This window comes from Dendrobates tinctorius, unplaced genomic scaffold (genome assembly GCF_039654945.1).
Source record: "Dendrobates tinctorius isolate UK_male_01 unplaced genomic scaffold, ASM3965494v1 ptg000236l, whole genome shotgun sequence".
In the NCBI taxonomy this organism is placed as follows: domain Eukaryota; kingdom Metazoa; phylum Chordata; class Amphibia; order Anura; family Dendrobatidae; genus Dendrobates; species Dendrobates tinctorius.
In genome coordinates this window covers 2,864,032-2,883,053 of record NW_027361903.1, presented here as the reverse complement: position 1 = coordinate 2,883,053, position 19,022 = coordinate 2,864,032, and the positions used below count along the sequence as shown (strand labels likewise).

Genomic DNA, 19,022 nt, shown 5'->3' with positions numbered 1-19,022 from the left:
GACTGATATCATCCCCTCTTATAACGCTCCAGTGCTGATATAACCTCCAGACATTACACCATATGTGACTGATATCAGCCCCTCTTATAACGCTCCTGTGCTAATATAACCTCCAGACATTACACCATATGTAACTGATATCAACCCCTCTTATAACGCTCCATTACTGATATAACCCCCAGACATTACACCATGTGTGACTGATATCAGCCCCTCTTATAACGCTCCAGTGCTGATATAACCTCCAGACATTACACCATATATGACTGATATCAGCCCCTCTTATAACGCTCCAGTACTGATATAACCCCCAGACATTACACCATATGTGACTGATATCAGCCCCTCTTATAACGCTCCAGTACTGATATAACCTCCAGATATTACACCATTTGTGACTGATATCAGCCCCTCTTATAACGCTCCAGTACTGATATAACCCCCAGACATTACACCATATGTGACTGATATCAGCCCCTCTTATAACGCTCCAGTACTGATATAACCCCCAGACATTACATCATATGTGACTGATATCAGCCCCTCTTATAACGCTCCAGTACTTATATAGCTTCCCGACATTACACTATATGTGACTGATATCAGCCCCTCTTATAACGCTCCAGTACTGATATAACCTCCAGATATTACACCATATATGACTGATATCAGCCCCTTATAATGCTCCAGTACTGATATAATCCCCAGACATTACACCATATGTGACTGATATCAGCCCCTCTTATAACGCTCCAGTGCTGATATAACCTCCAGACATTACACCATATGTGACTGATATCAGCCCCTCTTATAAGGCTCCAGTGCTGATATAACCCCCAGACATTACACCATATGTAACTGATATCAACCCCTCTTATAACGCTCCAGTACTGATATAACCCCCAGACATTACACCATGTGTGACTGATATCAGCCCCTCTTATATGGTTCCAGTGCTGATATAACCCCCAGACATTACACCATATGTGACTGATATCAGCCCCTCTTATAACGCTCCAGTACTGATATAACCTCCAGATATTACACCATCTATGACTGATATCAGCCCCTTATAATGCTCCAGTACTGATATAACCCCCAGACATTACACCATATGTGACTGATATCAGCCCCTCTTATAACGCTCCAGTACTGATATAACCTCCAGACATTACACCATTTGTGACTGATATCAGCCCCTCTTATAAGGCTCCAGTGCTGATATAACCCCCAGACATTACACCATATGTAACTGATATCAACCCCTCTTATAACGCTCCAGTGCTGATATAACCTCCAGACATTACACCATTTGTGACTGATATCAGCCCCTCTTATAAGGCTCCAGTGCTGATATAACCCCCAGACATTACACCATATGTAACTGATATCAACCCCTCTTATAACGCTCCAGTGCTGATATAACCTCCAGACATTACACCATTTGTGACTGATATCAGCCCCTCTTATAAGGCTCCAGTGCTGATATAACCCCCAGACATTACACCATATGTAACTGATATCAACCCCTCTTATAACGCTCCAGTGCTGATATAACCTCCAGACATTACACCATTTGTGACTGATATCAGCCCCTCTTATAACGCTCCAGTGCTGATATAACCCCCAGACATTACATCATATGTGACTGATATCAGCCCCTCTTATAACGCTCCAGTACTGATATAACCCCCAGACATTACACCATATGTAACTGATATCAACCCCTCTTATAACGCTCCAGTACTGATATAACCCCCAGACATTACACCATATGTGACTGATATCAGCCCCTCTTATAACGCTCCAGTACTGATATAACCTCCAGATATTACACCATATGTGACTGATATCAGCCCCTCTTATAACGCTCCAGTACTGATATAACCTCCAGACATTACACCATATGTGACTGATATCAGCCCCTCTTATAACGCTCCAGTACTGATATAACCTCCAGATATTACACCATATGTGACTGATATCAGCCCCTCTTATAACGCTCCAGTACTGATATAACCTCCAGACATTACACCATATGTGACTGATATCAGCCCCTCTTATAACGCTCCAGTACTGATATAACCTCCAGATATTACACCATATGTGACTGATATCAGCCCCTCTTATAACGCTCCAGTACTGATATAACCTCCAGACATTACACCATATGTGACTGATATCAGCCCCTCTTATAACGCTCCAGTACTGATATAACCTCCAGACATTACACCATATGTGACTGATATCAGTCCCTCTTATAACGCTCCAGTACTGATATAACCTCCAGATATTACACCATATGTGACTGATATCAGCCCCTCTTATAACGCTCCAGTACTGATATAACCTCCAGACATTACACCATATGTGACTGATATCAGCCCCTCTTATAACGCTCCAGTACTGATATAACCTCCAGACATTACACCATATGTGACTGATATCAGCCCCTCTTATAACGCTCCAGTACTGATATAACCTCCAGATATTACACCATATGTGACTGATATCAGCCCCTCTTATAACGCTCCAGTACTGATATAACCTCCAGACATTACACCATATGTGACTGATATCAGCCCCTCTTATAACGCTCCAGTACTGATATAACCTCCAGACATTACACCATATGTGACTGATATCAGTCCCTCTTATAACGCTCCAGTACTGATATAACCTCCAGATATTACACCATATGTGACTGATATCAGCCCCTCTTATAACGCTCCAGTACTGATATAACCTCCAGACATTACACCATATGTGACTGATATCAGCCCCTCTTATAACGCTCCAGTACTGATATAACCCCCAGATATTACACCATATGTGACTGATATCAGCCCCTCTTATAACGCTCCAGTACTGATATAACCTCCAGACATTACACCATATGTGACTGATATCAGCCCCTCTTATAACGCTCCAGTACTGATATAACCTCCAGACATTACACCATATGTGACTGATATCAGTCCCTCTTATAACGCTCCAGTACTGATATAACCTCCAGATATTACACCATATGTGACTGATATCAGCCCCTCTTATAACGCTCCAGTACTGATATAACCTCCAGACATTACACCATATGTGACTGATATCAGCCCCTCTTATAACGCTCCAGTGCTGATATAACCCCCAGACATTACACCATATGTGACTGATATCAGCCCCTCTTATAACGCTCCAGTACTGATATAACCTCCAGATATTACACCATATGTGACTGATATCAGCCCCTCTTATAACGCTCCAGTACTGATATAACCTCCAGACATTACACCATATGTGACTGATATCAGCCCCTCTTATAACGCTCCAGTACTGATATAACCTCCAGATATTACACCATATGTGACTGATATCAGCCCCTCTTATAACGCTCCAGTACTGATATAACCTCCAGACATTACACCATATGTGACTGATATCAGCCCCTCTTATAACGCTCCAGTACTGATATAATCTCCAGACATTACACCATATGTGACTGATATCAGCCCCTCTTATAACGCTCCAGTACTGATATAACCTCCAGACATTACACCATATGTGACTGATATCAGTCCCTCTTATAACGCTCCAGTACTGATATAACCTCCAGATATTACACCATATGTGACTGATATCAGCCCCTCTTATAACGCTCCAGTACTGATATAACCTCCAGACATTACACCATATGTGACTGATATCAGCCCTTCTTATAACGCTCCAGTACTGATATAACCTCCAGACATTACACCATATGTGACTGATATCAGCCCCTCTTATAACGCTCCAGTACTGATATAACCCCCAGACATTACATCATATGTGACTGATATCAGCCCCTCTTATAACGCTCCAGTACTGATATAACCCCCAGATATTACACCATATGTGACTGATATCAGCCCCTCTTATACAGATCAACCTCCCTCCCCTCTACATTGTTGGAACTCTCCCCTTTCTTCAGGGCGTCCAGGAAGCGCTGCTGCAAGTCACCATCCTCGGGGCCACCAGACAAGGGCGCACTACTACCCCCAGCAGTGACAGCCCCCGAATAGATAGGGGCTGAAGCCCTCGCCACCGCTGGGGGGGCAGTGGGACCACTACCTACTTCCCCTCCACCAACACCAGTGCTGCTCTCCTCATTCACTCCACCAATACTCCCATCATTCAAGCTATGTGCCCACGTATGCAGAAAATTTCTGCATGAAAACCGGACTCCTTCCCAGAAAACGCTCGTTTTTTTTCCGCACGTTTTTTGAGCGTTTTCCGCACGTCCCCAGTCTCATAGAAAATAGTTAAAACGCGGACTTTTCCGCAAAATTAATGAGCATCCTGCGTTTTTTATTGCGATCCGCATCAATGTGCACAAAAAGTCCAGAATACATTAAAATGAATAGGATGCTTCTTTTAAGCGTTTTTGCAGGTGAAAACGCTTAAACGCAAAAAAAACCCCCGTTTACGTGGGCACACAGCCTCACTCCACCAATACTCCCATCATTTGCGGCATCACAACTCCCATCAATCACCCTATTACCACAGTTCTCTGCACCTTCCACAGTCACATCCATTCCTTCCTCTCTTGTGTCGGGAGTTTCTGCACTCACACCTTCTGGACCGGGGGAGGGGTGCAGCACCACACCTGTTTTCTTTGCTTCAGTGCTGACTTTATCCTGGGCTCTTGGAGCACCATGCCCCATGTTCTCCTTGGCAGAATGTTTGTCAGCCGTCTGCCCTGTAGCCACAGACTTAGGAGGTTTAGTGTCTTTTTTGCTGCTGGGGCACACTGCTCCCCTGTCGCCGCAGTGCGCCCAGTATTCCTGGCAGTTTTAGTTTTTCTTTGCTCTTTTTCTGCAGGAACATTCCTGACACGTGACTTCCCTGACGCAGCCACGCGCCTCTTCTCCTCTGTTGAGGCGCGCTGCGCCCATGTCTCTACAGTGCGCCCGACTATCACCGCACCATCACCCTGTTATAACGCTCCAGTAATGATATAACCTACAGATATTACACCATATGTGACTGATATCAGCCTCTCTTATAACGTTCCAGTGCTGATATAACCCCCAGACATTACACCATATGTGACTGATATCAACCCCTCTTATAACGCTCCAGTACTGATATAACCTCCAGACATTACACCATATGTGACTGATATCAGCCCCTCTTATAACGCTCCAGTACTGATATAACCTACAGACATTACACCATATGTGACTGATATCAACCCCTCTTATAACGCTCCAGTACTGATATAACCCCCAGACATTACACCATATGTGACTGATATCAACCCCTCTTATAACGCTCCAGTACTGATATAACCCCCAGACATTACATCATATGTGACTGATATCAGCCCCTCTTATAACGCTCCAGTACTGATATAACCTACAGACATTACACCATATGTGACTGATATCAACCCCTCTTATAACGCTCCAGTGCTGATATAACCTCCAGACATTACACCATATGTGACTGATATCAGCCCCTCTTATAAGGCTCCAGTGCTGATATAACCCCCAGACATTACACCATATGTGACTGATATCAGCCCCTCTTATAACGCTCCAGTGCTGATATAACCTCCAGACATTACACCATATGTGACTGATATCAGCCCCTCTTATAAGGCTCCAGTGCTGATATAACCCCCAGACATTACACCATATGTGACTGATATCAACCCCTCTTATAACGCTCCAGTGCTGATATAACCTCCAGACATTACACCATATGTGACTGATATCAGCCCCTCTTATAACGCTCCAGTACTGATATAACCTCCAGACATTACACCATATGTAACTGATATCAACCCCTCTTATAACGCTCCAGTACTGATATAACCTCCAGACATTACATCATATGTGACTGATATCAGCCCCTCTTATAACGCTCCAGTACTGATATAACCTCCAGACATTACACCATATGTGACTGATATCAGCCCCTCTTATAACGCTCCAGTACTGATATAACCTCCAGACATTACACCATATGTGACTGATATCAGCCCCTCTTATAACGCTCCAGTACTGATATAACCCCCAGACATTACACCATATGTGACTGATATCAGCCCCTCTTATAACGCTCCAGTACTGATATAACCTCCAGATATTACACCATATGTGACTGATATCAGCCCCTCTTATAACGCTCCAGTACTGATATAACCTCCAGACATTACACCATATGTGACTGATATCACCCCTCTTATAACGCTCCAGTACTGATATAACCTCCAGATATTACACCATATGTGACTGATATCAGCCCCTCTTATAACGCTCCAGTACTGATATAACCTCCAGACATTACACCATATGTGACTGATATCAGCCCCTCTTATAACGCTCCAGTACTGATATAACCCCCAGACATTACATCATATGTGACTGATATCAGCCCCTCTTATAATGCTCCAGTACTGATATAATCCCCAGACATTACACCATATGTGACTGATATCAACCCCTCTTATAACGCTCCAGTACTGATATAACCTCCAGACATTACACCATATGTGACTGATATCAGCCTCTCTTATAATGCTCCAGTACTGATATAATCCCCAGACATTACACCATATGTGACTGATATCAGCCTCTCTTATAATGCTCCAGTACTGATATAATCCCCAGACATTACACCATATGTGACTGATATCAACCCCTCTTATAACGCTCCAGTACTGATATAACCTCCAGACATTACACCATATGTGACTGATATCAGCCTCTCTTATAATGCTCCAGTACTGATATAATCCCCAGACATTACACCATATGTGACTGATATCAGCCTCTCTTATAATGCTCCAGTACTGATATAACCCCCAGACATTACACCATATGTGACTGATATCAGCCCCTCTTATAACGCTCCAGTGCTGATATAACCTCCAGACATTACACCATATGTGACTGATATCAACCCCTCTTATAACGCTCCAGTAATGATATAACCTACAGATATTACACCATATGTGACTGATATCAGCCTCTCTTATAATGCTCCAGTACTGATATAATCCCCAGACATTACACCATATGTGACTGATATCAACCCCTCTTATAACGCTCCAGTAATGATATAACCTACAGATATTACACCATATGTGACTGATATCAGCCTCTCTTATAATGCTCCAGTACTGATATAATCCCCAGACATTACACCATATTTGACTGATATCAGCCTCTCTTATAATGCTCCAGTACTGATATAACCCCCAGACATTACACCATATGTGACTGATATCAGCCCCTCTTATAACGCTCCAGTGCTGATATAACCTCCAGACATTACACCATATGTGACTGATATCAGCCCCTCTTATAAGGCTCCAGTGCTGATATAACCCCCAGACATTACACCATATGTAACTGATATCAACCCCTCTTATAACGCTCCAGTACTGATATAACCCCCAGACATTACACCATGTGTGACTGATATCAGCCCCTCTTATAACCCTCCAGTGCTGATATAACCCCCAGACATTACACCATATGTGACTGATATCAGCCCCTCTTATAACCCTCCAGTGCTGATATAACCCCCAGACATTACACCATATGTGACTGATATCAACCCCTCTTATAACGCTCCAGTACTGATATAACCTCCAGACATTACATCATATGTGACTGATATCAGCCCCTCTTATAACGCTCCAGTACTGATATAACCTCCAGACATTACACCATATGTGACTGATATCAACCCCTCTTATAACGCTCCAGTACTGATATAACCTCCAGATATTACACCATATGTGACTGATATCAGCCCCTCTTATAACGCTCCAGTACTGATATAACCTCCAGACATTACACCATATGTGACTGATATCAGCCCCTCTTATAACGCTCCAGTACTGATATAACCCCCAGACATTACACCATATGTGACTGATATCAGCCCCTCTTATAACGCTCCAGTACTGATATAACCCCCAGACATTACATCATATGTGACTGATATCAGCCCCTCTTATAACGCTCCAGTACTGATATAACCCCCAGACATTACACCATATGTGACTGATATCAGCCCCTCTTATAACGCTCCAGCATTGATATAAGCCCCAGACATTACACCATATGTGACTGATATCAGCCTCTCTTATAATGCTCCAGTACTGATATAATCCCCAGACATTACACCATATGTGACTGATATCAGCCTCTCTTATAATGATCCAGTACTGATATAACCCCCAGACATTACACCATATGTGACTGATATCAGCCCCTCTTATAACGCTCCAGTGCTGATATAACCTCCAGACATTACACCATATGTGACTGATATCAACCCCTCTTATAACGCTCCAGTAATGATATAACCTACAGATATTACACCATATGTGACTGATATCAGCCTCTCTTATAATGCTCCAGTACTGATATAATCCCCAGACATTACACCATATGTGACTGATATCAACCCCTCTTATAACGCTCCAGTAATGATATAACCTACAGATATTACACCATATGTGACTGATATCAGCCTCTCTTATAATGCTCCAGTACTGATATAATCCCCAGACATTACACCATATTTGACTGATATCAGCCTCTCTTATAATGCTCCAGTACTGATATAACCCCCAGACATTACACCATATGTGACTGATTTCAGCCCCTCTTATAACGCTCCAGTGCTGATATAACCTCCAGACATTACACCATATGTGACTGATATCAGCCCCTCTTATAAGGCTCCAGTGCTGATATAACCCCCAGACATTACACCATATGTAACTGATATCAACCCCTCTTATAACGCTCCAGTACTGATATAACCTCCAGACATTACACCATGTGTGACTGATATCAGCCCCTCTTATAACCCTCCAGTGCTGATATAACCCCCAGACATTACACCATATGTGACTGATATCAGCCCCTCTTATAACCCTCCAGTGCTGATATAACCCCCAGACATTACACCATATGTGACTGATATCAACCCCTCTTATAACGCTCCAGTACTGATATAACCTCCAGACATTACATCATATGTGACTGATATCAGCCCCTCTTATAACGCTCCAGTACTGATATAACCTCCAGACATTACACCATATGTGACTGATATCAACCCCTCTTATAACGCTCCAGTACTGATATAACCTCCAGATATTACACCATATGTGACTGATATCAGCCCCTCTTATAACGCTCCAGTACTGATATAACCTCCAGACATTACACCATATGTGACTGATATCAGCCCCTCTTATAACGCTCCAGTACTGATATAACCCCCAGACATTACACCATATGTGACTGATATCAGCCCCTCTTATAACGCTCCTGTACTGATATAACCCCCAGACATTACATCATATGTGACTGATATCAGCCCCTCTTATAACGCTCCAGTACTGATATAACCTCCAGATATTACACCATATGTGACTGATATCAGCCCCTCTTATAACGCTCCAGTACTGATATAACCTCCAGACATTGCACCATATGTGACTGATATCAGCCCCTCTTATAACGCTCCAGCATTGATATAACCCCCAGACATTACACCATATGTGACTGATATCAGCCCCTCTTATAACGCTCCAGTACTGATATAACCCCCAGACATTACACCATATGTGACTGATATCAGCCTCTCTTATAACGCTCCAGTACTGATATAACCCCCAGACATTACACCATATGTGACTGATATCAGCCCCTCTTATAACGCTCCAGTACTGATATAACCCCCAGACATTACACCATATTTGACTGATATCAGCCCCTCTTATAACGCTCCAGTACTGATATAACCTCCAGACCTTACACCATATGTGACTGATATCAGCCCCTCTTATAACGCTCCAGTACTGATATAACCCCCAGACATTACACCATATGTGACTGATATCAGCCCCTCTTATAACGCTCCAGTACTGATATAACCACCAGACATTACACCATATGTGACTGATATCAGCCCCTCTTATAACGCTCCAGTACTGATATAACCCCCAGACATTACACCATATGTGACTGATATCAGCCCCTCTTATAACGCTCCAGTACTGATATAACCTCCAGACATTACACCATATGTGACTGATATCAGCCCCTCTTATAACGCTCCAGTACTGATATAACCTCCAGACATTACACCATATGTGACTGATATCAGCCCCTCTTATAACGCTCCAGTACTGATATAACCCCCAGACATTACACCATATGTTACTGATATCAGCCCTTCTTATAACGCTCCAGTACTGATATAACCTCCAGACATTACACCATATGTGACTGATATCAGCCCCTCTTATAACGCTCCAGTACTGATATAACCTCCAGACATTACACCATATGTGACTGATATCAGCCCCTCTTATAACGCTCCAGTACTGATGTAACCCCCAGACATTACACCATATGTGACTGATATCAGCCTCTTATAACGCTCCAGTACTGATATAACCCCCAGACATTACACCATATGTGACTGATATCAGCCCCTCTTATAACGCTCCAGTACTGATATAACCTCCATACATTACACCATATGTGACTGATATCAGCCCCTCTTATAACGCTCCAGTACTGATATAACCTCCATACATTACACCATATGTGACTGATATCAGCCTCTCTTATAACGCTCCAGTACTGATATAACCCCCAGACATTACACCATATGTGACTGATATCAGCCTCTTATAACGCTCCAGTACTGATTTAACCTCCAGACATTACACCATATGTGACTGATATCAGCCTCTCTTATAACGCTCCAGTACTGATATTACGTCCAGACATTACACCATATGTGACTGATATCAGCCCCTCTTATAACGCTCCAGTACTGATATAACCTCCAGACATTACACCATATGTGACTGATATCAGCCCCTCTTATAACGCTCCAGTACTGATATAACCCCCAGACATTACACCATATGTGACTGATATCAGCCTCTCTTATAATGCTCCAGTACTGATATAACCCCCAGACATTACATCATATGTGACTGATATCAGCCCCTCTTATAACGCTCCAGCACTGATATAACCCCCAGACATTACACCATATGTGACTGATATCAGAATCTCTTATAACGCTCCAGTACTGATATAACCTCCAGACATTGCACCATATGTGACGGATATCAGCCCCTCTTATAACGCTCCAGTACTGATATAACCCCCAGACATTACACCATATGTGACTGATATCAGCCCCTCTTATAACGCTCCAGTACTGATATAACCCCCAGACATTACACCATATGTGACTGATATCAGCCCCTCTTATAACGCTCCAGTGCTGATATAACCCCCAGACATTACACCATATGTGACTGATATCAGCCCCTCTTATAACGCTCCAGTACTGATATAACCCCCAGACATTACACCATATGTGACTGATATCAGCCCCTCTTATAACGCCCCAGTACTGATATAACCTCCAGACATTACACCATATGTGACTGATATCAGCCCCTCTTATAACACTCCAGTACTGATATAACCCCCAGACATTACATCATATGTGACTGATATCAGCCCCTCTTATAACGCTCCAGTACTGATATAACCCCCAGACATTACACCATATGTGACTGATATCAGCCCCTCTTATAACGCTCCAGTACTGATATAACCCCCAGACATTACACCATATGTGACTGATTTCAGCCCCTCTTATAACGCTCCAGTACTGATATAACCTCCAGACATTACACCATATGTGACTGATTTCAGCCTCTCTTATAACGCTCCAGTACTGATATAACCTCCAGACATTACATCATATGTGACTGATATCAGCCCCTCTTATAACGCTCCAGTACTGATATAACCCCCAGACATTACATCATATGTGACTGATATCAGCCCCTCTTATAATGGTCCAGTACAGATGGAACCCCCAGACAAGTCACCATATGTGACTGATATCAGCCCCTCTTATAACGCTCCAGTACTGATATAACCCCCAGACATTACACCATATGTGACTGAGATCAGCCCCTCTTATAACGCTCCAGTACTGATATAACTCCCAGACATTACACCATATGTGACTGATATCAGCCCCTCTTATAACGCTCCAGTACTGATATAACCTCCAGACATTACATCATATGTGACTGATATCAGCCCCTCTTATAACGCTCCAGCACTGATATAACCTCCAGACATTACACCATATGTGACTGATATCAGCCCCTCTCATAACGCTCCAGCACTGATATAACCTCCAGACATTACACCATATGTGACTGATATCAGCCCCTCTTATAACGCTCCAGTACTGATATAACCCCCAGACATTACACCATATGTGACTGATTTCAGCCCCTCTTATAACGCTCCAGTACTGATATAACCTCCAGACATTACACCATATGTGACTGATTTCAGCCTCTCTTATAACGCTCCAGTACTGATATAACCTCCAGACATTACATCATATGTGACTGATATCAGCCCCTCTTATAACGCTCCAGTACTGATATAACCCCCAGACATTACATCATATGTGACTGATATCAGCCCCTCTTATAACTGTCCAGTACAGATGGAACCCCCAGACAAGTCACCATATGTGACTGATATCAGCCCCTCTTATAACGCTCCAGTACTGATATAACCCCCAGACATTACACCATATGTGACTGAGATCAGCCCCTCTTATAACGCTCCAGTACTGATATAACTCCCAGACATTACACCATATGTGACTGATATCAGCCCCTCTTATAACGCTCCAGTACTGATATAACCTCCAGACATTACATCATATGTGACTGATATCAGCCCCTCTTATAACGCTCCAGTACTGATATAACCTCCAGACATTACACCATATGTGACTGATATCAGCCCCTCTTATAACGCTCCAGCACTGATATAACCTCCAGATATTACACCATATGTGACTGATATCAGCCCCTCTTATAACGCTCCAGCACTGATATAACCTCCAGACATTACACCATATGTGACTGAGATCAGCCCCTCTTATAACGCTCCAGTACTGATATAAGCCCCTTTCTCCCGGTGATATTTCCGCGGACCCTTCGCCTCCTTCTCGCTGTCATTTCTTGCCGCTGTCGCTTCACTTAATTAAAGCAATTTCCAATTTGTCTCCGATGAGGTGAAATTAGTTCCTGATTCCAGAGTGGAGGAGTAATTACACGAGAATTAACGGTCTGCAAATATACATCAGATGTATGGAGAACGACAGACGGCCGGATCCCCGGGGCCACAGGGCAGCAACTATAGAGGAGAGAATGTCAACAATTCATTATTGTAGCTGCACTCACTATTCTGCTGTTACATCATGTATTATCCTCCAGTCACCTCCAGAGCTGCAGTCACTATTCTGCTGTTACATCATGTATTATCCTCCAGTCACCTCCAGAGCTGCAGTCACTATTCTACTGTTGCATTTTGTCTTATCCTCCAGTCACCTCCAGAGCTGCAGTCACTATTCTACTGTTACATTGTGTGTCATCCTCCAGTCACCTCCAGGGCTGCAGTCACTATTCTACTGTTACATTATGTCTCATCGTCCAGTCACCTCCAGAGCTGCAGTCACTATTATACTGTTACATTGTGTGTCATCCTCCAGTCACCTCCAGAGCTGGAGTCACTATTCTACTGTTACAATGTGTCTCATCCTCCAGTCACCTCCAGAGCTGCACTCACTATTCTGCAGCTACATTGTATCTTAGCCTCCAGTCACCTCCAGAGCTGCAGTCTCTATTCTGTTGTTACATCGTATCTTATCCTCCAGAGCTGCACTCACTATTCTTCTGTATCGTGTCTTATCCTCCAGTCACCTCCAGAGCTGCAGTCACTACTCTGTTGTTACATTGTATCTTATCCTCCAGAGCTGCACTCACTATTCTTCTGTATCGTGTCTTATCCTCCAGTCACCTCCAGAGCTGCAGTCACTATTCTGCTGCTACATTTTATCTTATCCTCCAGTCACCTCCAGAGTTGCAGTCACTACTCTGTTGTTACATCGTGTCTTATCCTCCAGAGCTGCACTCACTATTCTTCTGTAGCGTGTCTTATCCTCCAGTCACCTCCAGAGCTGCACTCACTATTCTGCTTTTACATCATGTCTTATCCTCCAGTCACCTCCAGAGCTGCAGTCACTATTCTGCTGCTACATTGTATCTTATCCTCCAGTCACCTCCAGAGCTGCACTCACTATTCTGCTGCTACATTGTATCTTATCCTCCAGTCACCTCCAGAGCTGCAGTCACTACTCTGTTGTTACATCGTGTCTTATCCTCCAGAGCTGCAGTCACTATTCTTCTGTATCGTGTCTTATCCTCCAGTCACCTCCAGAGCTGCACTCACTATTCTGCTGTTACATCATGTCTTATCCACCAATCACCTCCAGAGCTGCAGTCACTATTCTGCTGCTACATTGTATCTTATCCTCCAGTCACCGCCAGAGCTGCAGTCACTATTCTGCTGCTACATTGTATCTTATCCTCCAGTCACCTCCAGAGCTGCAGTCACTACTCTGTTGTTACATCGTGTCTTATCCTCCAGAGCTGCACTCACTATTCTTCTGTAGCGTGTCTTATCCTCCAGTCACCTCCAGAGCTGCACTCACTATTCTGCTTTTACATCATGTGTTATCCTCCAGTCACCTCCAGAGCTGCAGTCACTATTCTGCTGCTACATTGTATCTTATCCTCCAGTCACCTCCAGAGCTGCACTCACTATTCTGCTGCTACATTGTATCTTATCCTCCAGTCACCTCCAGAGCTGCAGTCACTACTCTGTTGTTACATCGTGTCTTATCCTCCAGAGCTGCACTCACTATTCTTCTGTATCATGTCTTATCCTCCAGTCACCTCCAGAGCTGCACTCACTATTCTGCTGTTATGTCATGTCTTATCCACCAGTCACCTCCAGTGCTGCAGTCACTATTCTGCTGCTACATTGTATCTTATTCTCCAGTCACCTCCAGAGCTGCAGTCACTACTCTGTTGTTACATTGTGTCTTATGCTACAGAGCTGCAGTCACTATTCTTCTGTTACATTGTGTCTCATCCTCCAGTCACCTCCAGAGCTGCACTCACTATTCTGCTGTTACGTCATGTCTTATCCTCCAGTCACCTCCAGAGCTTCACTCACTATTCTGCTGCTACATTGTATCTTATCCTCCAGTCACCTCCAGAGCTGCAGTCACTACTCTGCTGTTACATCGTGTCTTATCCTCCAGAGCTGCACTCACTATTCTGCTGTTACGTCGTGTCCCCATAGTTTTAGTGTGTACATGATGGCAGAGTGAGTCCTTCTTTGCCGCCTCCAGCCTCTTGTATTTGCACCTTCTCGCCGCCTCTTTCCTGCCATATTGCGCCGTGCTTTGCGTCTCCCATGCTTTTGGCTTTGGGTTCCTCTCTGAAGGTTGTGTTTCTTCGCTCGTGACCTCGTCTGTCAGGTGGAGCATGGCCGGGGGTCTCGCCGTCCTCCTCAGCATCTGTTCTGCTCTGTGTGGTGGAGCCGTGCCCTGTGGAGAAGCTGAAGGTCGCAGGAGAACGTCCCTATTCACCTCCAAAGTCCTCACCAATGGATAGCCCCCTATGTTTATAACCCCTCAGCCGGGACATTTGGGGTTAATGCCGTCACCGTTTTCACCCTTTCTTCCACTTTTGTCTTTCAGATCGCCTTCTCGCAGCACAACACCATCATGGACCTGGTGCAATTCTTCGTCACCTTCTTCAGGTAAAACCGGCGCGGCTGTAATAAGAAGTGCAAAATAATGTCATGAAAAGTCCCATAATGCACCTGGCTATTTGGGGGGCTGAAAGCCCGTGTGCGCCTGTAGCCCCTCGCTGTCCTGCCAGTCCTAGCACACAGCGGTCTCTCAGTGACCAGCCTATTAATCGATCACTGGTTACAATGTTTCTCTATTGCTTCCTCTGAGGTCATGTGACCTTCTGTTCGGATCAGCAGTGGAACCAATGGCGGAGAAGCGTCTTCATTTGTGAGGGCGCCGCTGATTGTGCTGGAGGCAGGACATTACCTGTCCCACTGACAAAGCTGTGCTGGATATGCTCCTGTGCCGAGCGCCACGGTGTTTAATAGGGATAATGGCGGTGTGCGGGCATTACTGGAGGTTGCTCACGATCGGCGTGCGGTCATTACTGGAGGTGGCTCACGATCGGCGTGCGGTCATTACTGGAGGTTGCTCACGATCGGCGTGCGGGCATTACTGGAGGTGGCACACAGTCGGCGTGCGGGCATTACTGGACATGGCACATGGTCGGTGTGCGGGCATTACTGGACATGGCACATGGTCGGTGTGCGGGCATTACTGGAGGTTGCTCACGGTCGGCGTGCGGGCATTACTGGAGGTGGCACACAGTCGGCGTGCGGGCATTACTGGAGGTGGCGCACGGTCAGCGTGCGGGCATTACTGGAGGTGGCACACGGTCGGCGTGCGGGCATTACTGGAGGTGGCACACGGTCGGCGTGCGGGCATTACTGGAGGTGGCACACGGTCGGCGTGCGGGCATTACTGGAGGTGGCACAAGGTCGGCGTGCGGGCATTACTGGAGGTGGTTCCCGATTGGCGTGCGGGCATTACTGGAGGTGGCTCACAGTCGGTGCGCGGGCATTACTGGAGGTGGCTCACGGTCGGCGTGCTGGCATTACTGGAGGTGGCTCACGATCGGCGCGCGGGCATTACTGGAGGTGGCTCACGGTCGGCGTGCGGCCATTACTGGAGGTGGCTCACGGTCGGCGTGCGGGCATTACTGGAGGTGGCTCACGGTCGGCGTGCGGGCATTACTGGAGGTGGCACACGGTCGGCGTGCGGGCATTACTGGAGGTGGCTCACGGTCTGCGTGCTGGCATTACTGGAGGTGGCTCACGGTCGGCGTGCGGGCATTACTGGAGGTGGCACACGGTCGGCATGCGGGCATTACTGGACATGGCACATGGTCGGCGTGCGGGCATTACTGGACGTGGCACACGATCGGCGTGCGGGCATTACTGGAGGTGGCTCACGGTCGGCGTGCGGGCATTACTGGAGGTGGCACACGGTCGGTGTGCGGGCATTACTGGAGGTGGCACAGGGTCGGAGTGCGGGCATTACTGGAGGTGGCACACGGTCGGCGTGCGGGCATTACTGGAGGTGGCACAAGGTCGGCGTGCGGGCATTACTGGAGGTGACTCCCGATTGGCATGCGGGCATTACTGGAGGTGGCTCATGGTCGGTGCGCGGGCATTACTGGAGGTGGCTCACGGTCGGCGTGCTGGCATTACTGGAGGTGGCTCACGATCGGCGCACGGGCATTACTGGAGGTGGCTCACGGTCGGCGTGCGGGCACTACTGGAGGTGGCTCACGGTCTGCGTGCTGGCATTACTGGTGGTGGCTCACGGTCGGCGTGCGAGCATTACTGGAGGTGGCTCACGGTCGGCGTGCGGGCATTACTGGAGGTGGCACACGGTCGGCGTGCGGGCATTACTGGAGGTGGCACAAGGTCGGTGTGCGGGCATTACTGGAGGTGGCACACGGTCGGCGTGCGGGCATTACTGGAGGTGGCACAAGGTCGGCGTGCGGGCATTACTGGAGGTGGCTCCCGATTGGCATGCGGGCATTACTGGAGGTGGCTCACGGTCGGTGCGCGGGCATTACTGGAGGTGGCTCACGGTCGGCGTGCTGGCATTACTGGAGGTGGCTCACGATCGGCGCGCGGGCATTACTGGAGGTGGCTCACGGTCGGCGTGCTGGCATTACTGGAGGTGGCTTACGGTCTGCGTTCTGGCATTACTGGAGGTGGCTCACGGTCGGCGTGCGGGCATTACTGGAGGTGGTTCACGGTCGGCGTGCGGGCATTACTGGAGGTGGCACACGGTCGGCGTGCTGGCATTACTGGAGTTGGCTCACGGTCGGCGTGCGGGCATTACTGGAGGCGTCATACGGTCGGCGTGCATTACTGGAGGTGGCACACGGTCGGCGTGCGGGCTTTACTGGAGGTGGCTCACGGTCTGCGTGCTGGCATTACTGGAGGTGGCACACGGTCGGCGTGCGGGCATTACTGGAGGTGGCTCACGGTCTGCGTGCTGGCATTACTGGAGGTGGCACACGGTCGGCGTGCATTACTGGAGGTGGCACACAGTCGGCGTGCTGGCATTACTGGAGGTGGCTCACGGTCTGCGTGCTGGCATTACTGGAGGTGGCACACGGTCGGCGTGCGGGCATTACTGGAGGCGTCACACGGTCAGCGTGCGGGCATTACTGGAGGTGGCACACGGTCGGCGTGCGGGCATTACTGGAGGTGGCTCACGGTCTGCGTGCTGGCATTACTGGAGGTGGCACACGGTCGGCGTGCGGGCATTACTGGAGGCGTCATACGGTCGGCGTGCATTACTGGAGGTGGCACACGATCGGCGTGCTGGCATTACTGGAGGTGGCTCACGGTCTGCGTGCTGGCATTACTGGAGGCGTCACACGGTCGGCGTGCATTACTGGAGGTGGCACACGGTCGGCGTGCGGGCTTTACTGGAGGTGGCTCACGGTCTGCGTGCTGGCATTACTGGAGGTGGCTCACGATCGGCGTGCTGGCATTACTGGAAGTGGCTCACGGTCGGCGTGCTGGCATTACTGGAAGTGGCTCACGGTCGGCGTGCGGGCATTACTGGAGGTGTCACACAGTCGACCCTGTCACCCTGTTTTCTAAGTACATTTTATCCGTTGGAATCCATTGTGAACTGGTCATCAGCAGCGCAGGCGCCATCTCCCTCCCGTTTCGCACCGTTTGGTCGGTCCAGTGACCGATGTCCGGGCAGCAGCTGATCTATATGTCCTGCCCGCTACATGTTGCTTTGTAGCAGCGCTATAAGGGGAGTGCCTTCTTTCCTTGCCACCTTTGCGCTTTCTTTCCCAGTTTTGTCGTTTGTTGGTGCTCGATGTCCCTTCATTAGCGGCTTTCTACATTGGGGATGACCACCGTGGGCTACAGAGAATGACTGCGGCTCAGCGGCCCCCT

The 19,022-nt window shown here is 46.9% G+C and overlaps 1 protein-coding gene across 2 annotated transcripts in view; it reads left to right on the top strand.

The window, feature by feature from the left end:
- The window catches only part of ATRNL1 (attractin like 1), a 775,749-nt gene that overhangs the window by 483,121 nt on the left and 273,606 nt on the right, over window positions 1-19,022 (top strand). For both annotated transcript variants that reach the window (XM_073556584.1, XM_073556585.1), the window contains one exon: window positions 15,688-15,749. In XM_073556584.1, the coding sequence (XP_073412685.1) occupies window positions 15,688-15,749 (62 nt within the window). The remainder of the gene's footprint in view (window positions 1-15,687; window positions 15,750-19,022) is intronic.